At 37.6% G+C, this 19732-nt stretch overlaps 2 protein-coding genes across 7 annotated transcripts, besides 1 other annotated feature; one reads left to right on the forward strand and one right to left on the reverse strand.

The window, feature by feature from the left end:
• The first annotated feature begins 20 nt into the window (after nt 1-20).
• Agpat1 (1-Acylglycerol-3-phosphate O-acyltransferase 1) lies at nt 21-7606 on the forward strand. 3 transcript variants are annotated; one of them, NM_167337.2, is made up of 4 exons: nt 21-358; nt 1724-2109; nt 4446-4579; nt 4670-7606. In NM_167337.2, exons 2-4 carry the CDS (start codon nt 1919-1921, stop codon nt 5374-5376), a joined length of 1032 nt encoding a protein of 343 aa, NP_727641.1. In that variant the 5' UTR covers nt 21-358; nt 1724-1918; the 3' UTR covers nt 5377-7606. The 3 variants fall into 3 exon arrangements, with proteins under 3 accessions (NP_727641.1, NP_572828.1, NP_001259494.1); NM_132600.2 differs by having other exon boundaries at nt 21-267; nt 4670-5733; NM_001272565.1 differs by lacking the exon at nt 21-358 and adding an exon at nt 1325-1433.
• Nucleotides 5669-6315: a mobile genetic element.
• Nucleotides 6599-19713, reverse strand: CG32647 (uncharacterized protein). 4 transcript variants are annotated; one of them, NM_001298239.1, is made up of 6 exons: nt 19457-19713; nt 19217-19277; nt 17844-18344; nt 11832-11980; nt 11624-11704; nt 8336-11553 (listed from the first exon to the last, which is right to left on the reverse strand). In NM_001298239.1, exons 3-6 carry the CDS (start codon nt 18187-18189, stop codon nt 11428-11430), a joined length of 702 nt encoding a protein of 233 aa, NP_001285168.1. In that variant the 5' UTR covers nt 18190-18344; nt 19217-19277; nt 19457-19713; the 3' UTR covers nt 8336-11427. The 4 variants fall into 4 exon arrangements, with proteins under 4 accessions (NP_001285169.1, NP_001285168.1, NP_727643.1 ...); NM_167339.2 differs by having other exon boundaries at nt 10251-11553; nt 19564-19713; NM_001298240.1 differs by lacking the exon at nt 19217-19277 and having other exon boundaries at nt 6599-11553.
• Nucleotides 19714-19732: the final 19 nt, after the last annotated feature.

The following is a 19732-nucleotide window of genomic DNA, read 5'->3' on the forward strand; positions in this document are numbered from 1 at the left end:
CGATGCATCGATGTTAGCTTCGATATTTCGGTACCGCTAGTTGCCACGAAAGTCGCTCGAACGCCGGTAACGGAAATTCTCAGCAAACGCAGCGCAACGTCGTTTTCGCGTCGCCGTCGACGTCGGCGTTGTGTCGTCGCCGCAGCAGCAGAAAATAAAAATAAAAGAGAAGAAAAAGAATCGAAATAACTGCATACGAAATAGATCGAAATAAAAAGTAGTCGCTTTTATTAAAATCCACAACAAACAAAAGCCGAAACGAAGAAAGTGAGCATTCATTTGTTGTTGGTGTGTCAAGCGAATTCCACACGCAGCCGCCAATTGTATTAAATTCGAATTGTTTAATTTAATTGTAAAGGTTTGTCCACAACAAAACGGAGCTGGCGAAAATTGCATTTATTTATGTTTAATTCGAGTGTTTTTGTGTGTGTGTGTGTGCTATGTGTTTTTGTGTGTCTTTAAGTTGATTTCTTTTGCTATTATCCTTGGCGTGTCTGTAGTTCTCTCTGCCACCCTCTCTTTTTGAACGCTCTCTTGGCGCAACCCCCTTTTACCGTTTTTTGCTTATTTTGTTTTGTGCCAGATGTGTTCGTAAGGGAACAACAATATTAACCCTTGATGGACCCAGTTTGCAAAATAGTAAATAATAAGTAAATTTTTTGACACAACGAAAAACTCTATAGTTCTTCCTATGCACTTGAAATACAAATGAACAGAAAACAAATTCATATTGTAAAATTGTCTTTTTATGCAAATGGAGTTAATTTTGGAGTTAATTTTGTGTTCTTATTTATTAATATAATATTTGAATTAAATTTAATGAAGAATTTTTTTTAATATCAATGGATGTCCTCGAACTAACATAACGCGCAAGTGTTAAGACTGAAAATGGAAATAGGGGCAGCGAACCGAATAAAGGAAATGGCAAACAAATAGACAATTTATTTAGCTGATTATATGCAGCATTCAAATCGGGATTCAATAGCATATCAATTGATAGTATCTCATTGATAGTATCTATTAAAACCCGTAGAAAAACACAATATGGTATGCTAAATTCCCATTCCTTCGTTTCTCCCCCGTTTTGTTTTGTTCCGTTTTTCGCCGCTGGGCGCAAATTTAAATTGATTTTTTCTCTTTCTTCTGGGCGGCTGCACATACAGCTGCGGTCAAGATATTAGCATTAGTTCAATTCTTTATCAATACCATATGCACTCTTTCACAAAACCTTATATTAGCAAATATTTCCTATTCACTTTTATTTTGGGTATGACATTTAAAAAGGGATCGTATTTTATGCAAGTTTTGCTTTTAACTTCAACTGCTTGCAATTTTTTTTTCCCCCTGAACTGTAGTATTCATCACTTGGTGCGCTTGTGACGTTGTGGTTTGTTGCACTCGCATAATTGTCATATTAATACGTGCATAAAAGAGTGAGCAATAAAAGTAGTGGAAGGAACAGGAGAAATGGCGTGCAACACAGCAATTGCCCATTTCCCCTTTCTCCCGCTTTATCAGCACTTAAAACACACTAGCCCAAAAACATAACAAAAGGACGGTGCTTGTAAAACTGTAAGAATTAGCCCTTTAACGCCAGTTCCATTGTTCTTTGTTCTGATTGCTAATAATTTGGTTTATAGTCTTCAAACTTTTACTACATTATTTATAAATATTAACAAATTTGCTCATTATTTATAAATATTAACAAATTTGCTCTTTTCAGCGCATCGATCGGAACAACAAGGATATCCACACACAAACCACACACCTAAAAGACTGTAATCTGCCTTAACCATAGGAAAGTCAGAGAAAGAAAAGCCGGAAGTCCCATACAGGATAGCAAATCGGGCGAAGATAGCAGAAGGCATCTGGATCCAGGATCTGAAACGGTTGAATCACTAAGCATAAACATAATCAAATGATCACCATGACTTCGTTTATCGAACTGCTGGGACTTTTCTTGCTGCTGATGCTGCCATTCCTCTATGAGACCAATCACATATTCCGATACTACTTCAAATTCCTGATGTACTACGGCATCGTGTCGTTCAACTCGATCATCCTCATCCCGGCATTCCTCACCAGACCATGCGATGTCCGCAATCTGCTGTAAGTAGTGCAAAATATTTTTATGCAAATATCATGAAACACTAAACCAATCTGATATAAGAATAATAATACCTTTAGTTATCAAGTACAAGTATAGCTCAGTTAGAAGAGAACTCCCATATCTGTTTATTGAGTTCAGCATGTTTTGATTTAGCACTAATGGGCTGCCCATCTATATATCAATAAAGCACTCGAGTGGCTGATTGCCAATCAACAAATTGTAGACTCATCGATTAGTAATACAATACACAAAAGTATTTGCTAAAGTGTTTTCCATTATGCCTAACTATAAAACATAAAACTATATCGTATTTTAGTTACGACTTCGTTATAATGCTTATTTGGCTTCAAGTCTTTTTCTTTATCAAATCAAACATGCTTTCCAATGGTGATGATATCACCACGTTAATTACAAATTACAAAGTGCAAAATGATGCACTTTATCATGCTTACGAGTAACCTTGACCCAAATAAATCTTAATGTCATTCACTCTAAAAATTTTAATGGAATGATTTAATAACATTTGTAGGGAGCACTTAACTTCAACACCCATGATACCCCTTTTAAATTGCTTGCAAACCCAAAATAATGCCAAATGTCTATTCACTTTATGATGATTTTCCCATGCAAATTAATGAGCTTAATGAAACAATTTTCATCACACATCACGCCACCACAAGACAATCAAATTGGTGGTAAATAATGCATTATATTGGCTTGACGGGCAAATGGAGTAATTGCGGTATCACCAACTTAATTTCAACCGAAATAAAATTGCCTTATCATTGAAGACCGCAGGTGGGGCGTCCTTTTCGAAACGGTCTCCTTGAGTTCCCAAGGCGAATGCCTCAATGACACATACATTTGGCCATCAATATTAACAAGGGCCCAACTGCGGAGGAGTGACTGCAGGTGTCCGCAATGCACTTCTGGCCAACTGGCCAACTGGCCAACTGTCACTCAAGGACCCAGAAAGTCCAAAAGCCACAAATTGTTGTACACTTGAAGAATGCGAAAGAATGGTATAGTTTTTGTGTATGCAAAAAGCACCTTAGACACCTTAGAACTAGTTACTTTAAATTTATTTAATTTATTTAATTCTGATCAATCAATTTAGTTTAATTATGATCATTGCCAAAGTTGCAACATTATCTAAACTTTTTAATCTCCAAATCTCACAAATAGTTTAATATACGCTTAAATAAGTTAAAAGATATAGATTTATTGCTTCATAAACTTATGTTTATGATGTTTGCGTTACCAATTCCGGTATCGGAAATTGAATTTGTGACGAATTTCTTGCCAATTTGCCGTCGCGATAAGGTTTTTTTTTTTTATGGCATCCTCGCTGGTATTTGTGGCCCATGGTTGTTACCTCTAATGTGGCTAGCTGAATTGAAACACTTGAGAACTATAAATGTTAAAAAAAATACATACAAACAACAAAATGCAATGGGTATCGTACAGTTCTGATGTCGTAAAATTCGTAATTATATTTTCTTAGTGATTTGTGTTAGTGATTTTAAGTGAGGCCAGTGCTGCCTAGGGTCGTCAGTCCAAGGACGAAATTTTCGAGGGGAATTGAAACGGACTGTTGGGTTCTCGAGTTACCAGTTGGCTATGACGCCAATCTGGGAAAAAAAAGGGGTACTCTGTGGCGAAAGGGAGCAGTTGCACGCAAGTGGAAAAGCCAGGGAAAACCGAATTGTGTCCCCAATGCGGTGGGTTTTTTTTTTCATTTTTTTTTTTTTTACCATTTTGGTATGTGGTTAGTGGCAGCTGGTAGCTGGTAGCATTGCTCGCCACCTCGGCGATTTTGCGCGACTCAAATAACCATTTGCATTAGACAACAATGAATATTTGATATCAGGGGTGGATTACTACAAGTCCAACGTAGTCGCACACACAAATACCACTCACCTAAATCAATTATGCCTCTTGCCAACTCAACTATTTTATGCAGTTTATCGATCCATTTTCGGAGGCGCGAAATGAACGACGAGAATTCCTAGTAAACAGTGTGCACCCTCCTAGGGGTATAATTTATACAATTCCCGAGCTGTAATTACATGTCATGACTAGCTGGATTTAGTTGTAGTTCAGGTGGAATGGTTATCATCCCGGCGACAAGGTAAAAATCAGAGCTACGCCTCGATGGCTGTCAACTTGATTAAATAATGTTGCACTCACAATTGGCCGGTGGATTTGTTATGGTATATGGATTTCAGAAAATGACCGATCCCTCTTGGGCTCCGTATAATATAATCTCTATCGAAGAAATCACTGATTACAATGTTACTAATATATTTTCGATTTCTTATTTCTTTGTTTGTAGATGGGCGAGCACCTGGTGCCACCGCGTTTCGACGTTGATTGGCCTGCGATGGGAGCTGCGCGGCAAGGAGCATTTGGCCAAGGACCAGGCCTGCATCATTGTGGCCAATCACCAAAGCTCGCTGGATGTGCTGGGTAAGCCTATAGGTTTCTCTATGCCCATCAATCCATCAATCAAACAGTGATGCCAACTAAATGAGACTTTTTTTTCTTTATGATACGCAGGCATGTTCAACATCTGGCATGTGATGAACAAGTGCACAGTGGTGGCCAAACGAGAGCTCTTCTACGCCTGGCCTTTTGGCTTGGCGGCATGGTTGGCTGGCCTAATCTTCATCGATCGTGTGCGCGGCGAGAAGGCGCGCGAAACGCTAAACGATGTTAACCGGCGCATCAAGAAGCAACGTATCAAACTGTGGGTTTTCCCGGAGGGAACGCGCCGCAATACGGGCGCACTGCATCCGTTCAAAAAGGGCGCCTTTCACATGGCCATCGATCAGCAGATACCCATTCTGCCGGTGGTCTTCTCCTCCTACTGCACATTCCTCAATGATAAGAAAAAGATTTTGAATTCGGGTCGCATTGTGATTACCACGCTGCCGCCGGTTAGCACCGAAGGACTAACCAAGGACGACATCGATGTGCTAATGGAGCGTGTCCGCTCCCAGATGATTGAAACGTTCAAGGTGACGTCTGCGGAGGCGTTGCATCGTTATAAGCCCATTAAAAAGGTTGGAATTCCAGCCGCCTCATCAGCATCAACATCATCTACGACAACAACAACATTGGCATCACCGGGAACTGCTGTCACTCCCGTTGCGGATGCGGCAGTGGCTGCCGCAGCTGCCGTGGCCAGTAGCAGTTCGGCATACGGTCAACCGCCGGGCTACGAAGCCGGAGCCGCAAAGGCCAGCTTGCTCAAGACACTTTAGGCTATGCAGCAATTCAATTCAATCCAAACACACACACACACACAGCCAGCCACACACACTCATATCCAAAAAATACGAAACACCTCATGGCGTAGCTGAAGTGTCACGTTTTGGGGGCTTTTAGTTGGACACGTTAACTGGCAATCAGCTTTATTTGGGCCTATTTGGGAATTCTATAGTCCACAGTTGTGCAATTATCGTACACGTGCAGTATTTGTTTTGATATTATTGTTTAAAGTCCAAACTATGTTTTGTCATCATTTTATTGCATACTTTTCGTAATTTATTTCTCTCAAAAATGACTTTATGTAAGAATATTTGTCATTAGAGTATTCATTTTGAGGCGTGTGAAAAATTAATAAGGCAATGATTGTTGAGTGCTTCGTGCCTCAAGATATGAACAAAGCAAAGACACTAGAATAATTCTAGTTATCATATTTTTTAATGAAATTTATGAAATTACAGTAGTTATAATAATTTCTATTGTACTTCCTTTAATTAATTAGTATATTTATTAAGTCATTTGACTTAAAATGATGTAACATTAACATTAAAAGTGTTTCAAAAAAAATATTTCGCTTTTAAAAAATTGTCAGATGAGAGACAAATTAGAATTAAACATAACAAATTTTAACAAACAAATTTAAAAAACTTTAAAATTATAATAGTCAGGGCGCGAATTTGTAAAAATTTTTTTATTTTATCATATTGCTAGGAAATTGGCCAAAAATACCCTAATATGTACAATGTAAATTCGTTTCTTCGATCAGAATTGATTTCGGCCCGAAAATCGTCTTCTAGCACAACACGCACACATATACGCGTTCTCGTCTCTTGTTTTTACTCACACAAGCAAGCAAATTCTATTTTTAGATTTCTTACGCTCTCAGCGGGAGTGAGCGGAAAGAGAGTAATTTTGGCCGTCAACAAAAAAGTGGCATCTTGTTATTCTAGTGTCTTTGGTTATACCCTGTTGAATGGAATCGATTGATTCAAAAGCAGAAGCGAAAGCTGCTGTCGATTTCAATTTTATTTAATTAACTGAAAAAAATAAGTTAAAAATTGCTGCTTACTTGTAAATACCAAATCCGTACCACTTTAAAACAACGAATTAAGAAAAGTATTACCACTTTAAATAATTTAGCAATATGAATTTTGATAGTGCGCTAGTCTTAACTGAAAAGGTCAAATCCCAAATAGGTCTATGTTAACACACTTTTTTCGAACATAAATCACCTGTGTTTGTTTGTGGAAGTCAACATGTGCATCATTTTGTAGATTTTACGCACTTGCATAATATTTTAGACACATCGAAATGTTAACGAAACAGTGTACTTGAAAAGCCAATTCCATGTTACGATTTCGGCTACAGTCCACGCAGCAAAACATCCACTCACTTTCAAATAGTTTGACTAATTCAGGCACCAAAAAAATGAGTATTAGGAGTAGCAATCACAAAACTGCGATCCTCGACTGTCAGACTTTAACTCTTTTGTAGGCAACACATACCAAAAAGCAACTAAAACAGCAAACCAAAAAACATTAACTCTATCCCTTACACGATGCAACAGGAAGAACAGAAGAACATGTCTAACTCGAAATGGCTTGGATTATTAGGGAATTGTTAAAATCCAAGCAATTTCGATTAGGTTTTTATCCGCCTAGATTATATGATAGTTGCATGTTATCATTTAATCCTGTTGCCGCGTGTACTTGTTAGATGATTACACCAAATGATATGTAATTAAAATTAAATAAATATCTAAACACATATTGTGAATGACGACTAATCTTGCAAACGACATTACATACTTTATGTAGGGCGAATTCTGGTTGATTTTTACAATCGACCACTTGACGAGCAGTTAAGCCAGTTCTTTTTTTTTTGTTTAAAACAATACGTATTTTATTTTTACAAGACATTCCCTAACTAGGTTAGGGTTCCCATTTAAAGGTATTTCCTTACTCGCTTACAATTGAATCCCGAAATGGATTCAATGTACTATTTATCTAATATCACCTCATGGCATCTAAGGAATTTAAGGGATCTTTGAACTAACACCTACATATTTGTGTATTGTATTCAAATATATTGTGTATCTGTCTGGTAAAGTGTTAACTTAACTTTGTAAATACTATGCGGTTTACTTTAAAGACAAATCAAAGGCGATAGTGTGCGAAAGCAAAAGGAAACAATTAAATACGAGTATAATAAATATTTTTTTCAAATATCTATGATTGTTTCTTTTTCGGGTTTGGTTTGGTTTGCTTTCAAGATTTCATCCTTGGACTATGAACATTTGTATTTTCAAGTGGGCTTATCGAATAGTTTAGAATTATGACGATTGTTCGAAATCAAATATTGCAAAATCAATAAAATTACTGTGTCTTTTTGGGCACCTAACAACTATCAACAGTTGAGTCTACAATCTGAGATTGGCCCTTTTAGACGACGTATGTATGTGTGTGTGTATGATGATCTTGGAGAATTCTTCTTATCGCAGCTGATTAATAGCTTCCTGTCCAAATATATCAATTATCGCAGAGCAAACAAACACTAAATCTTAAATATAAAAACGCCAGCAACTCGAAGAACATAATGCATATTCGATTTCGTTTGAAATCTAATCGTTGGGGTTTCTCTATGCAACCTTTGCTTTGGACCATTTAGATAATGTATTTTTGATAACAGAATTTTGGCAACGAGGGGGGCCTTGTTCATTGACCATCATCAATTTGGCAAGCATTTATATTAATCAACTGATAAGTTTAATCAAATGGTCGATATTCCGCAAATGTTTGATCAATATTAATTATTAATATTTATGCTTAGTTTTTGATATGATATGATATGATTATACGAGTATGCCCCAAAAAAAAAAAATAAATGACACAAGTACTGTTATTTTAAGCTATTGTGAAAATATTTGTATATTTTTGTTAAAATTTTCCTGGTATTAGAATTAATATTATTATTATATTAAGGTATGCGTACATGATTTTGGATTTGCCTCTTTTGCGAAATTATCGGTTAACATTTTATGACATTTGTTGCATTGTTTTTAATTTTAATTAAGAAGTTTTTGTATTTGCTTAAAGTTTTCTCATTAGACATTCTTGTTATAACATTGTTTTCGATTACATTAAAAATTGTCAAGTTTAATAGTTTTGTTTGCCTTTTTTTTGGATTTGGTTTGGTAAGGTTTAAGAATTGTAAAATATTTCCTGTTCTACAATAATTAATATCAGTAATAAAGATTAATAATTTCCAGTCTGGTAGGCAGGATATATAGCCCAAAGAATAAATTAGTTATATGCTATCTCTATCATTTTTGCTATGTTCGCTCTCCCTTTCACGTTGCCAGTGTTGAAATGGCTTTATTAATTTTCTTTACGAATTTATGCATACATCGTATTAAACTGAAGGAATATATTAAAAACTGTCATTTCGATTTGTATTCCAGTTATTGGAATCGAATGAGCTTTATATCCTGCCTGTAGCCCACTTCATCGTTTATATAAAACATTTTTTCGAGGATCTTTGGGTTCCTGCAAATGGCAAAGCGCTTAAGCTTAGGAAAAAGTTTTTCGGTTGTTTCACAACACTGCTATCTAGAACTAAAATCGATCGAAAAGAACTCAAATACCTTTTTTTTTCAATATCAACTCGGGGTTATAATCATTATTCGTGTGATTTTTATTCGTTATTAGTTGTTAATTAAAGCCAATTTGCATTTGTTAGTTGAGTCTATGTTAAAAAATTTGTTAAGCGCGCTTCGAATCTGCCATTCTCAATCTCATTCTCATTCTCATTCTCATTTTCATTGTCATCATCTGTTTCTATTCCGATCTGGCTTAATTAAAATTTGTCATATTTCTTATCAGATACTTGGATTGATGTATGTATACATATCTGTTTGTATATATATATATTTTATCTGTTATGGATCATAATTGGTCAGATGTTGTGGCATATTGAATTGTACATTCAGTTAATTAGTTATTCTTTCTTTCTTCTAATTTCCTGTCTCGCTGAGCTTCATTTCACTTTTTCTCGAATTTCCATCTCTACTTGATCTGAATAGTTTTTACCATATTTATGGCCTATATACTTTAGTGATCATTTAATATTTACAGTTGCGTTTATGTATTTTAAAGCAAACATAATTTCACAGCCGTACTCCACGTTTTTCTCGGATATCCCGCATTTTATATATGTATTTATTGTTAAATTTAATTTGCTTTGATGTGCTGTCAAGTGGAAAAAAATTTGACCAACTTCTTTCTCTGGATTGCGAAACCCATTCACATAGATTGATTTTTTTTTTATCGACTCCATTACAATTTCATGTTTTTCCTGCTGGTCCTGCTATATCTCTAGATTTATTTGCTACATTCATAGATTTTATATATATTTATATATATATATATATCTGTATATAGAAAGAGACGGAGATGGCTTCAGAGTCATTAGCCTAAAGTTGAAACGAGATCTATTCTTCTTGAAGGGATTTTCCTACATGTCTATTAAGCTTTGCCGAATCTTTTGCTTGCTTTATCCAAAGTGGGAAAATTAGAACCTAACATAGAAGTTGGTTTTCATTAGTTACTTTTATTATTAATTTATTATTATATCGTTAACGTTAATTTACCTTAGGCAAATGTCTTACACAAAATTATGAATCATTACATTTAATTGATTAACTACTCTTTGTTTTGCTTTCGATTACATTACCTAATTGATATATAGAATTTGATTCAATATGATTGGAGGTGTGTGATGTGCGATGTGAGGTGTGTGTGTGTGATTTTAATTTTATTTTAGCCTACGATAAAATTAGCACCAATGCAAGAGTTAATGATTCATTCGTGACCGTGTCTGTTATAATAATTTTTATTGGAAAAAATGTTGCCAAGATATGTATGTGTAATTTACTACCCATTACTAAGATCGAGATTTTTTTTGTCGCACTGCCCTTACCGTCATTTATAGAAGTTTTTAACGTGTTTGGTGATTAGAAAGAAAATAGAGCTGTCCAGCTTTCGAATTTCAATAATGCCAATGTTACTAATCTTACTTATCGTTTCTAACGATTCCCTTCTAGCTTTTATTATAATTTTTGCATTTTTATTTTTAGGTAGAAACTAACTTTAAAAATATTGCCCATGCTCAGACAGCTCCAAAAAATATTTATATACTAGGAGCCGTAACTAATGTGGTGAACTGTGGTGTAAAGTGTCTTACGGCGACTTATGGTGAACATTTTTATTGGATTTACAAAAAAAAAACCTATCTTCCTAGAAGAAGTTGCCCTCATTCAGTTAGCTAAACACTAATCAACAATTTTTGATCCGGTACATAGAGCTATATACTCTTATATACAATACGCTTACATAGATGTCCATATATCTTTGTATATATTATATATATATATATATTTCTTTTACTATAGAGTCTTAGGAGCTAGAGACTGTCTTATACGTTCGCTTGATGAGTTTGTTCTGGTTTCTTGGTGTTGCTTACTCATCTATACTTAGGTAGATGTAAATGTATATGCTATATCTGCTGGCTCTACCGATTCGATTTGGATTCGGATTCGGATTCGGATCACATTGAAAGTACTCGAAAATGTTTTGCAATTTGGGGCGACTTTCCATGCCCTAGCTGTTTCCTGTTCCACGTACATTGAAATTATTATTGTATCTATTATAAGTCTGGGGATATAAGTGAAAACCTACGCATCGATGGCTCGATGCATCTATGCATCTTTGCATCTTTGCATCTTTGCATCTTTGCTTCTTTGCATCTTTGTATCTTTGCATCTTTGCATCTATGGATCTTTGCATCTTTGCATTCATTCAATTGTAGTTCAGACATTTTGCCACAGATACGTGGCCTGGTTTCTTTTTAGCTTTGCTTATTACACTGTAATAATTTTTTTTTTTTTTTGGGTAGAGAGTGTCCTACGCTTTAGGAGCAACAAAAAATGAGGATATTGTGATTTAGCTTCGCCTTAAGTTGATCTCCATCTCTTGCTATTTGACTTCAAGTTATAAGTTCAGGAAGCTATTGCCCAGGAATCCCAGCATTATGGTGGACATGGCAATCGGGGCGAGTTGCACATTCGAGGCCGTACTGTTGCCGGCCAGTATCTCGGCCCTCTTTCGCATGCGTTCCTATTGTCAAAAGGTGGAATATCGCGTATAAATTTGGGCAAATATTTTCATATTTCACGCATCCACGTACCTGGTACAGTTTGTCCTCGCCGGGCGGATCCAAGCACTCGAACTCACAGCAACGTTCGCCAACTCGAAAGTTTTTGCAAAACTAATGGGGAGAAAACGATTGAAGTTAGTTTAAATCTATAAATGCGATTAACATCTATTTGTCTTAAGTTACAATCGCACAATGGATTATTTAAGTTATATACTAAGACTGGGTGGGCGGCACTCACATAGGGTGGATCACAGTAGATGGCCTTGCACCAGAGTGGTTCGGAGTGATAGCAGACGCAAAGGCTACAGACTCCTGGTCCAGGCACATAGAGCATTCCGTGGTTCACCTTGTTGCCCTGAAAGTCAACACAGTCCTCCTCGAGTGCAGCTGTGAAAACGAAGATAATCAGTTGGTTATTTCAATCGTTTCGACTATCTAAGAAACTATCGAAGTAACTGTGTGCGTGCCTGAGAATGCTCCACTTTAATCCGGCTAGTCAATCGCTTGAACTCGCAGATCAGGGGCTATCAATTCATTTGAACCGGGGTTACGTAAATGCCAATTCCGAATCAAATCAAAAGCCAGATAATACGTGTTTTGTGCGTCGTTTGCCATTGAACTGATTTCGATTGTCAGTTCGTTAAACGAAGATGATTGAATAATTAATTGACATTCCTGGTACTTTCATGAATGAATCTCTGAGTTGAATTGTATCTAAGCATTTTGAAGATATGAAAAACTTATAGATGCAGTTATAATTCTAGCTTATAAATTTAGCTTCATTTCTATTTAAGTGCAAATATAAAAAAACTGCGTAGCTTTAATTTTCAATTCGAATGCCTGCGCACTTTATAGATACCCAAAAGTGTTTACCCTCTTCATTAGGAAAATAAATACCCGATGTTACAATGTAATTTCAGGGTGCAACAATGGGACAGTGCCACTGACAGTTGGACATTTGTGGGGACAGACAGCTGGCAGCTATACATACATATACATATACATATACATAGATGTGGGGTCACCGGGCTGCCAAGGAGGTGGTCACTGTGTTAGCTTTTGACCGCGAACTCAAAAGCTCTGCAACATTGCTGCAACCAACATTTCTGCACACGAAAGTGGAATTGTTGCAAGTGACGTAGGCGTTGCTGGGCATTTGTTGCCGATTCGAAGGTGCAGGTTCGACCGCAACACCACAAATTGCGGATGCGGTCTTTAATGGGTCGCATTCTACACTTGCAACAATCGGATGGCATGCCACAATGAGTTGTAGAGCAATTGTTTAATAGATTGATAGAATAGATTAATAATAAGTTGTGTTTATTGTTAACTTACTTTATATATATTATAAAATTTTGCTCATACAAATGAGCATTTGAAAACAGCGTTTTTTTAAGAATATTCCAAATCCAAAAATGATTTCTTGCAGTGTGTGTGTCAAGAAATGGCGGCAAACTTTTTCTTTCACTGTGTCTCGGGCGATTTCTGCCAGTTGCCAGTTTTTTTGCGGCATTGTTAAATTCGAGCTGCAGTCACTTTGTTCACTTTGTTTGTTTGCCCTTTTGCATCGTCCTTTCGTTCTTTCATCCTTTTCAACATTCCACTTGCCCAATTGCCACGATTTTCCGCCATTGCAGCGAAAGTTCGTTGCTGCACGTGCTTTTGCTCATGCCGGGTTTTCGCCGCTTTCCTTGGCAGCTTTCTCTTTATTTCCATTTTCCTTCCCCCCATTCTTCTCACCTTCGACGCAGTTCTTATTTTTTTTTTTTTTTTAAGATCGCTGAATAATTAAAAGCAAGCGTTCAACTTTCGTGCACCAGCTGTCGCCCAAACAATTTAGCTGTGTCCTGGGTCAAAGTTTAGCAGGCCACCACCACCAGCGCCCGCATTCAACCAAACGAACCAAACCCACCCACCCACCGCCCACTCCCTTCGCCCAATCTCTCTGTTTAACCTTCGCCCTTCTCGGTGGATGCCACATACTGGGAGAAAATCGCACGAACCAAAAGGAAAACAGTTGGAGGTCCTTTAGACGTTTCCAAAAGTTGCTAATTGACAACTTAGGTGTGAAAAATGAACTTAATTGAAAACATGCAAGCAGTCTAATTTTGTTTCTAAAATTTGTAGGAAACTATTTTAGTTTGGGCCGGTAAATTTTTGTAAGTGTTCTATTTGTCTTTGGCACGCTGGGAAATGCATTTCGTAGCACAGTGCCAGCATTATTTTACAATTATGTTTATTACATTTTAATGCCTGGCGTTCTCTCATTTCCACCTGACCCAAAGCGTTGATATGATGGCATCCCTTTGGGGGTTGGGGCTTGGGTTCATTTGGGGGGGGGGATTTGCTTTTGGGGTGCGTCCAGGGCTGCGGCTCACTTATAAATAGCTTTTGTTGTGACATTTCACAAGTTGCCACTTCAGCTCTTCACAAGCATCCTGTGCAACTAACTGTGTGTGTGTGTGTGTGTATATTCTCCTCTTTTCGGAGGGGGGAAATTCAAACGAAATGCGCTTAAATTGGTCTAGTCCTTTGTGCTATTTTCAGGGAAAATCAATTTCAAGCGCAGTCACACACACACACTCGTTTTCGGCACTAAGTAGGCAACTGGAAACTTCGTGACAACTTGTAATTAGATGAATTATCAGTGCATTTTACGGCTATTCCAAATAATTAAAGTTCTAGTGAAACCAGTTAATTGAGTGAGATGTAAGTGAGTGCACTCAGTTCGCAATTCGCTTTCAATTGCCTCACAATTTGGCTTAATTTGTCCGATTGACGTTGCATGTATATACATATATGCAAACATGGCTTTTTATTTATTATAATATCTGTTGTATTATTTAATTTAAAGCAGCTTTGCTAAGCGGATATGTGAAAAGTTAACTTTCAATGTCAAACGCCACACGCCACATTCCCGAACTTGACAAGAAGAATGCTTAAAAAGATTTTCCGCTTTTCCTACTCGTGGCCAATTCAAAATGCTGCCTGGCCAACAACAATGAGCCTCTTTTCTAGCAAAAAAAAAAAAAAAGAAAAAAATTAAATGAAATGCACTGCCACAGTTGCAGTAGCCTTGTGTCGAAGCAGTTCATAAATGCCTAAGCACAGCAAAGGAAAGGAAAGGCGGTGGAAAGGCGGTGGAAAAGCGGTGGAAAAGCGGTAAAAAAGCAGAGGAAAATCGGGGGAAAGCCGGATTGGCAAGGGGCTGGCAAAGTGGCAGGGTCACGGTGGCATCGTTGAGTGAGTGCAACCATCAAGTTTTCCAATTTTGCTGCGACTCTCATTCGCCACTCTATGCACAGAAAAAAAAAAAAAGAGTAATAACCAAACTACTTCATCCTCAATGAAAACAATCGTTTTATGTGGCATGTGTGATATATATATATATATATAGGTAACATTTTAAATTCGTTTATGTATATGTACATTTAAAAGGTATGGTGTCCTAAATGATTTATTTTATTTTTTATCAACAAGATGCACAATAAATTGTTTAATGTTTGCCGACATTTGTTTTGACCGATTTGCGACTGGCGATTTGCTAACGGAAGCGCAGATTATAAAACCATTTTGAATGCCATGGTGGTGTGTAATTAGCCGGGTCACGTCGACATGCCCCCCAACGCCCCTTGCATTTCCCTTCTTACATTTTTGTTTTGCCTTCTGTAATGTTATTTTCTGCCCGCCTGCCAACGTGTCGTATGCGTAATGTGGCCAGGTGACAGCTTGAACGTAGAACTTAAGACTAATTCACGTGGGATTATGAATTCAAATAAAAACTCTAAATTAAACTAGACATAAATAAATAGAAAATGTATCATATATAATGCTTGACAAAATAATAGCACATTTGTATTGCAAAATTCAATGAAGTATTACATATAAAAAGTGTCAAGTACGATTCGAATTACAATTCTGTACAGTTGTTTTTTTTTTGTAGCATTTATAATTTTATATGCTCAATAAAGCACTGACAGTTTCACACTTTCGCATTTATATTTATATTTGATTTTAAGCGTTCAAAATGCCATAAATGTTCGTGTTCTTGTCAGATGGCTGCACTTGCAGTTAAAATTTCATGTAACATCCCTTATTTTACAAACACACTCATGTTGATTTCGAGTGCCAAGGATGGTGTGCCATCAGATGACCCTGTGACTACGCGATTTGGGTCTAGATTAGCTATTGAGTGGATCGATTGGCCAGCCGATTGCATCGTTGACCATAATCATCGCCGTTTGGCGATGGCATCGCCCATCTCTCGATGGAGAAACCAAACCAAGCCCATTCAACCAACCAACCAACAAAGCAACTCTTGTCACCACTCAACGGTCGATTGATTGCACCACCATCGCCATAACGATGGAAAAAGTAAACGAGCACCACACTTTGTAGCCGCTGTAATTAGCTCAAACGCAACGCACTTTATGTAAGTCCATGGCCCGCAATTGAGATGGCACATAAGTGTACTTAAATATATACCTATCATGATATATATATATACATATATATTTATTATGTGGAACAATTGCGATACATGGCATCAAAAAAGTGGAATTTAAAGTGTTTAAATTGAATTTTTCCAACCAATTTTTCAATATATTTTACCCCTGCTTCTGAGCTGGGCTCATCTTAACCCATTGACGTCCACGATGGCCATCATGTAATTAATTAGAGAATGCCATAGAAACCCTCATGATTGATGGGGTATATATTGTACGATATCAATCTCACTTGAGTTAACCATCAGCACTTGAGAGCCACCAGCCAGATGTTCCAGTTTCTTCTATTCTTCTAAGCTTTCCGTTCTAACATTCAAATTGTGTGTAACCAAAGTGGTTTCTGGGTTTCGGAAACGAGGGTTAAAACCGTCGTGTTCGTTGCATGTGCAAAGTCAAGGTTGTAGCCAACTTACTAACAACTCAAACTCACTCGATAGAAAGAACACATACACGGCTAGAAAAGAAACAGTAGCTACAAAGCGAATTTTAGCGAATATTTAACTTGTTTTCCAATTTATGTGGATCATTGATATATCTTTAAAAAAACAGCAAATTTATAAAGAGAGTTCTTTGAATATCACAAAATCATAGATGGAAAATGCCTAAAATTGTGGTATTCAATAATTTCCCTTTTTCCCCACTGCATTTGTACCCTTTCTGGCAATCTCAAGACTTTTCTCATTCCGCTGGCAATTGTTTATGGCTCGGCTCCGACTGGCACATAAAAGAAAAACAGAATCATCAAATTTGATTGAGCACTAGCTAGGTGGAGTACAGTAGGCATTCGATTCAATGGATCAGGTGTACTTTTAGATATACATATATTCTAATATTTATTTTTTATATTTCCTTTCTTTTTCGAAATTTAGCCTGCTCATTGAAATGAATTATTAACTTGCTTATTTTTGGCAAGCTAAATTATTGATCAGCTGGCCTTTGCAGCTATTATTTGTGTTTTACTTTTTTTTTTGCTAGCAAAACTATTGATTGAAAAACACAAGAGAGATATATGTTGCTTGTAGTTAACAAATGCGTTTACATTAAGACCGCTGAATAATTGATTTTGAAACTCAGGAGATTCATTGAGTTTTTTTTTCTCATTTAAATCCATAACAAATTGACTTTAAGTGCTGACATTAAGGCAACTGCATTATTGATTTTAAATAACTGGGGATCTCTTTGGACGAATATACACTGTAATAGGCAGATTTATTGCCGACTCACCGGCGCCTTAGAAATTGGAGTGTTTGCAACCTTCGATATATGCAAATTTCGCAGGAGAAAAAAAAAGGGAAAATATTCAAGCGAAGGCAGGCTGACATTGTTATGGGAGCATTTCTGACAGTTTCATTTCCTCTTTCTTTATTTTTTTTTTAATTTCTATGTAGCTTCCTACAACAAAATTCATTTTGTGCAAAACGAAAAGCGGAACGCAAATGTTATTCCTGGATAATCGCGTCATTAGAGGGCATTAAAACTGATTCGACGAAGCGGTGCTAACGAAGAAATGCAAATGTGTTCATTAGTTTCTTCTGTCGTGGGCATATGTGTCGGATACGTGATATAGCCAAATATATCACTCATACGCACTGGTGACAGCGCGTTGTTGATACGCAGTTGCAGTGTTGCAGTGACTACAACCCCTTAAATACTCAAAGATAATGGACAAATATCTGGCAAGTGTATTGCGGATCCATCATGATTATATCCCTAATTTATAGTGCTATAAATTAAATGCTAATTACCTGTAAAGGGGCTGAGGCAGCCCAGCAGGCATAGGGCCAAAATCAGCTGGGCGAGATAGTCAGTTGGCAGCCAAAGCAACGACGTCATTGGTGGCGGCCACGCCCCCAGTCGACCGGCCGCCTTAAGGCGTTGCAAGTACGATTGTTGCTGTTGCTTTTGCTTTTGCTGCTGCATGTTTCGTATTGCTGCTGTTGTTGTTGTTGTGCAGCAGCCTCGTTGACGTCGCCATGTCGTTTGGGGCCCATTGATTGTTATTGCTTTGGTTGCTGCTGCTGTTTTGATTGGTGTTGCTGCCGCTGTTGTTGTTGCTGTTGCTGTTGCTGCTGCTGCTGCTGCCTTTGTCATTGTCAGGCGTTGATTTTGAACTTGGCGGCGGCGATGGCTGTGGGAGCTGCACTTGCAGCAAATGTTGCTGTTGCAGTTGCCTGGCTTACTTCTTATGTTTGCTGTTGCAATTATCCTTTTTGTACTGCTGCTTCTTCTTGGCCTGTCCTTGCACTCTGTGTGCGTGTGTGTTTCGGTGTGTGGAGAAAGGTGATATATTATTGGAAACTTCAATCAATTTCATGTTGTAAAACAGTGTCTTAAATGTACTAGTTACAATTCAGTTTTATATTATTTGAATATGGTTGAAAAAAATATCCAAAACAAAGTGTTTGAATGAATGCAATTCCTTTTAGACTGATTTATTGATAGATCGCATAGTTGGCTGCATTTATTAATTGTGTGCCTCAGAGATTTTTGATTGAATTTAGTTGATTTTGTTCGATATAAAATAAAATACCATGCTCTAGTGTTTACATTATATCAGCAAATTCTGCCCACTGTTCTGTTGGCCAAAAAGTTTCTCTGCATTGTGTCGACAGACAGTTTTTGGCAGCAATTTCACCTCTGCCTCTTTGTGTGTGTGTGTGTGTGTTTTTGCGTTTGATGGTGGGCATTTTGCAGGGGGTGGTTGCAGGGGGCGGCGGATCAGCTGTTCGGCAGTTCCGTGTTTGGCAGCCGAATTGCTTGTTTACAAAGCTTCTTGGGGCATTTTCATTTTCATTTTTTTTTGCCATATTTTTTGGCTCTTTGCGGCTGCCAAAAACAGAAAAGTGCACACACACACACACACCCACATACATCCAGTGCTTAATTCGAATCGTGTAATTTATTATTTGCATGTCCTGTGCGCCAAAAGAGAGCGACAAGTTCGAGTTTCACTTCACGCCGTTTTATGGATTTTCTTACAAACACACACTCATACACACACACACACGCACACACAGGGGCACACGCGTACCCGCATTGATTTTCCCTTTTCTATTTCGTTTTTTTTTTGTTTTTTTTTTTTTGCTATTTTTGCTCTTTTCAAGGCTCTGCTACTTACATCTCACGTAAATTGTTTAACTTTGACACCAACAAAATTTCGCACGCAAGCACTAAAAATACTTGAAAAAAAAAAATGAAGGGAAATGTGAAAACAAAACACAGCACGAATTTCCCAGCCAGCGAGCAGCAGTGGCAAGCAGCTAGCCTACACACCAGCCCACCGCGCCCCCTTCCCACGATTTTCCCATTTTCCGAGTCCTTTTTACAACCGACTGTTTGCTGATTGCTTTTTGCCCACCGTCTTTTGTGTTGCCTTTTGTTGATTTTGTTGATTTTTGCTGCTGCCACTACGCTGCTGCTGCTGCTGCTGCTGCTGCTGCAACTGCAACTGCAAGTGTGACGAACCACTCTCTCACTCCCAGTACGCTCTATGCAATCCGGGCAAGATTCCGATTCCGATTCCGATTCGGATTGCGATTCCGATACCGATTCCGATTCCGGTTCTGATTCCGGCCAGAGCCACCGACTGCAGCGTGGGAGAGTCAAGAGCCAACTGACGGCGCGTCGACGAGGC

Source organism: Drosophila melanogaster, chromosome X (assembly GCF_000001215.4).
Source record: "Drosophila melanogaster chromosome X".
Lineage (NCBI taxonomy): Eukaryota > Metazoa > Arthropoda > Insecta > Diptera > Drosophilidae > Drosophila > Drosophila melanogaster.

Coding starts and splice junctions, on each gene's coding strand:
- Agpat1 (NM_167337.2), top strand. CDS start 1,919: ATGATCACCATGACTTCGTTTATCGAACTGCTGGGACTTTTCTTGCTG. Junction 2,110..4,445: donor TGCGATGTCCGCAATCTGCT/GTAAGTAGTGCA, acceptor CTTTGTTTGTAG/ATGGGCGAGCACCTGGTGCC. Junction 4,580..4,669: donor AAGCTCGCTGGATGTGCTGG/GTAAGCCTATAG, acceptor TATGATACGCAG/GCATGTTCAACATCTGGCAT.
- CG32647 (NM_001298240.1), bottom strand. CDS start 18,189: ATGACAAAGGCAGCAGCAGCAGCAGCAACAGCAACAGCAACAACAACA. Junction 11,705..11,831: donor TCTACTGTGATCCACCCTAT/GTGAGTGCCGCC, acceptor TCTCCCCATTAG/TTTTGCAAAAACTTTCGAGT. Junction 11,554..11,623: donor GCGAGGACAAACTGTACCAG/GTACGTGGATGC, acceptor TTTTGACAATAG/GAACGCATGCGAAAGAGGGC.